Source organism: Priapulus caudatus, unplaced genomic scaffold (assembly GCF_000485595.1).
Source record: "Priapulus caudatus unplaced genomic scaffold, Priapulus_caudatus-5.0.1 Scaffold2225, whole genome shotgun sequence".
Classification (NCBI taxonomy): domain Eukaryota; kingdom Metazoa; phylum Priapulida; class Priapulimorpha; order Priapulimorphida; family Priapulidae; genus Priapulus; species Priapulus caudatus.
In genome coordinates, this window is record NW_014579286.1 from 33,798 (window position 1) to 34,244 (window position 447).

The 447-nt window shown below is 54.4% G+C and overlaps 1 protein-coding gene across 1 annotated transcript in view; it reads right to left on the reverse strand.

Moving 5' to 3' along the window:
* The window catches only part of LOC106818414 (macoilin-1-like), a gene marked incomplete at its 5' end in the record, with an annotated part of 5,979 nt that overhangs the window by 3,867 nt on the left and 1,665 nt on the right, over positions 1-447 (reverse strand). Inside the window, one exon of the mRNA XM_014823128.1 lies at positions 131-248. Coding sequence (XP_014678614.1) covers positions 131-248 — 118 coding nt within the window. The remainder of the gene's footprint in view (positions 1-130; positions 249-447) is intronic.

A 447-nucleotide genomic window follows, 5' to 3' on the forward strand; every position in this document is an offset into this window, starting at 1 on the left:
GGCGATAACCCACGCTCTCACCTGCGCCTCGCTCTGCATCTGTCGTATCTGGTCCTCGCGCATCCTCAGGTCACGACCCCCCGCCCCGCATCGCACGCACCGTTGCCGCGGCGACGACCCACGCTCTCACCTGCGCCTCGCTCTGCATCTGTCGTATCTGGTCCTCGCGCATCCTCAGGTCACGGCGAAGCTGGGCGACGTCGTTATCCAGATCGCGCCGCCGCTGCTTGCAGCTCTCCGTGCATTCCCTGCATCCCGGCGAGGACGAGGAAGAGGCAGAGAAATATGATGAAGCCATACATTATACGTTATATATATTTTACGTTATAATATTATACACTATTATAATTTGTAATATTTTATAAATAAGAGGTATGGGCTCTGTCTCTCTCTCTCTCTCTCGCTCTCGCTCTCGCTCTCTCTCTCTCTCTCTCTCTCTCTCTCTCT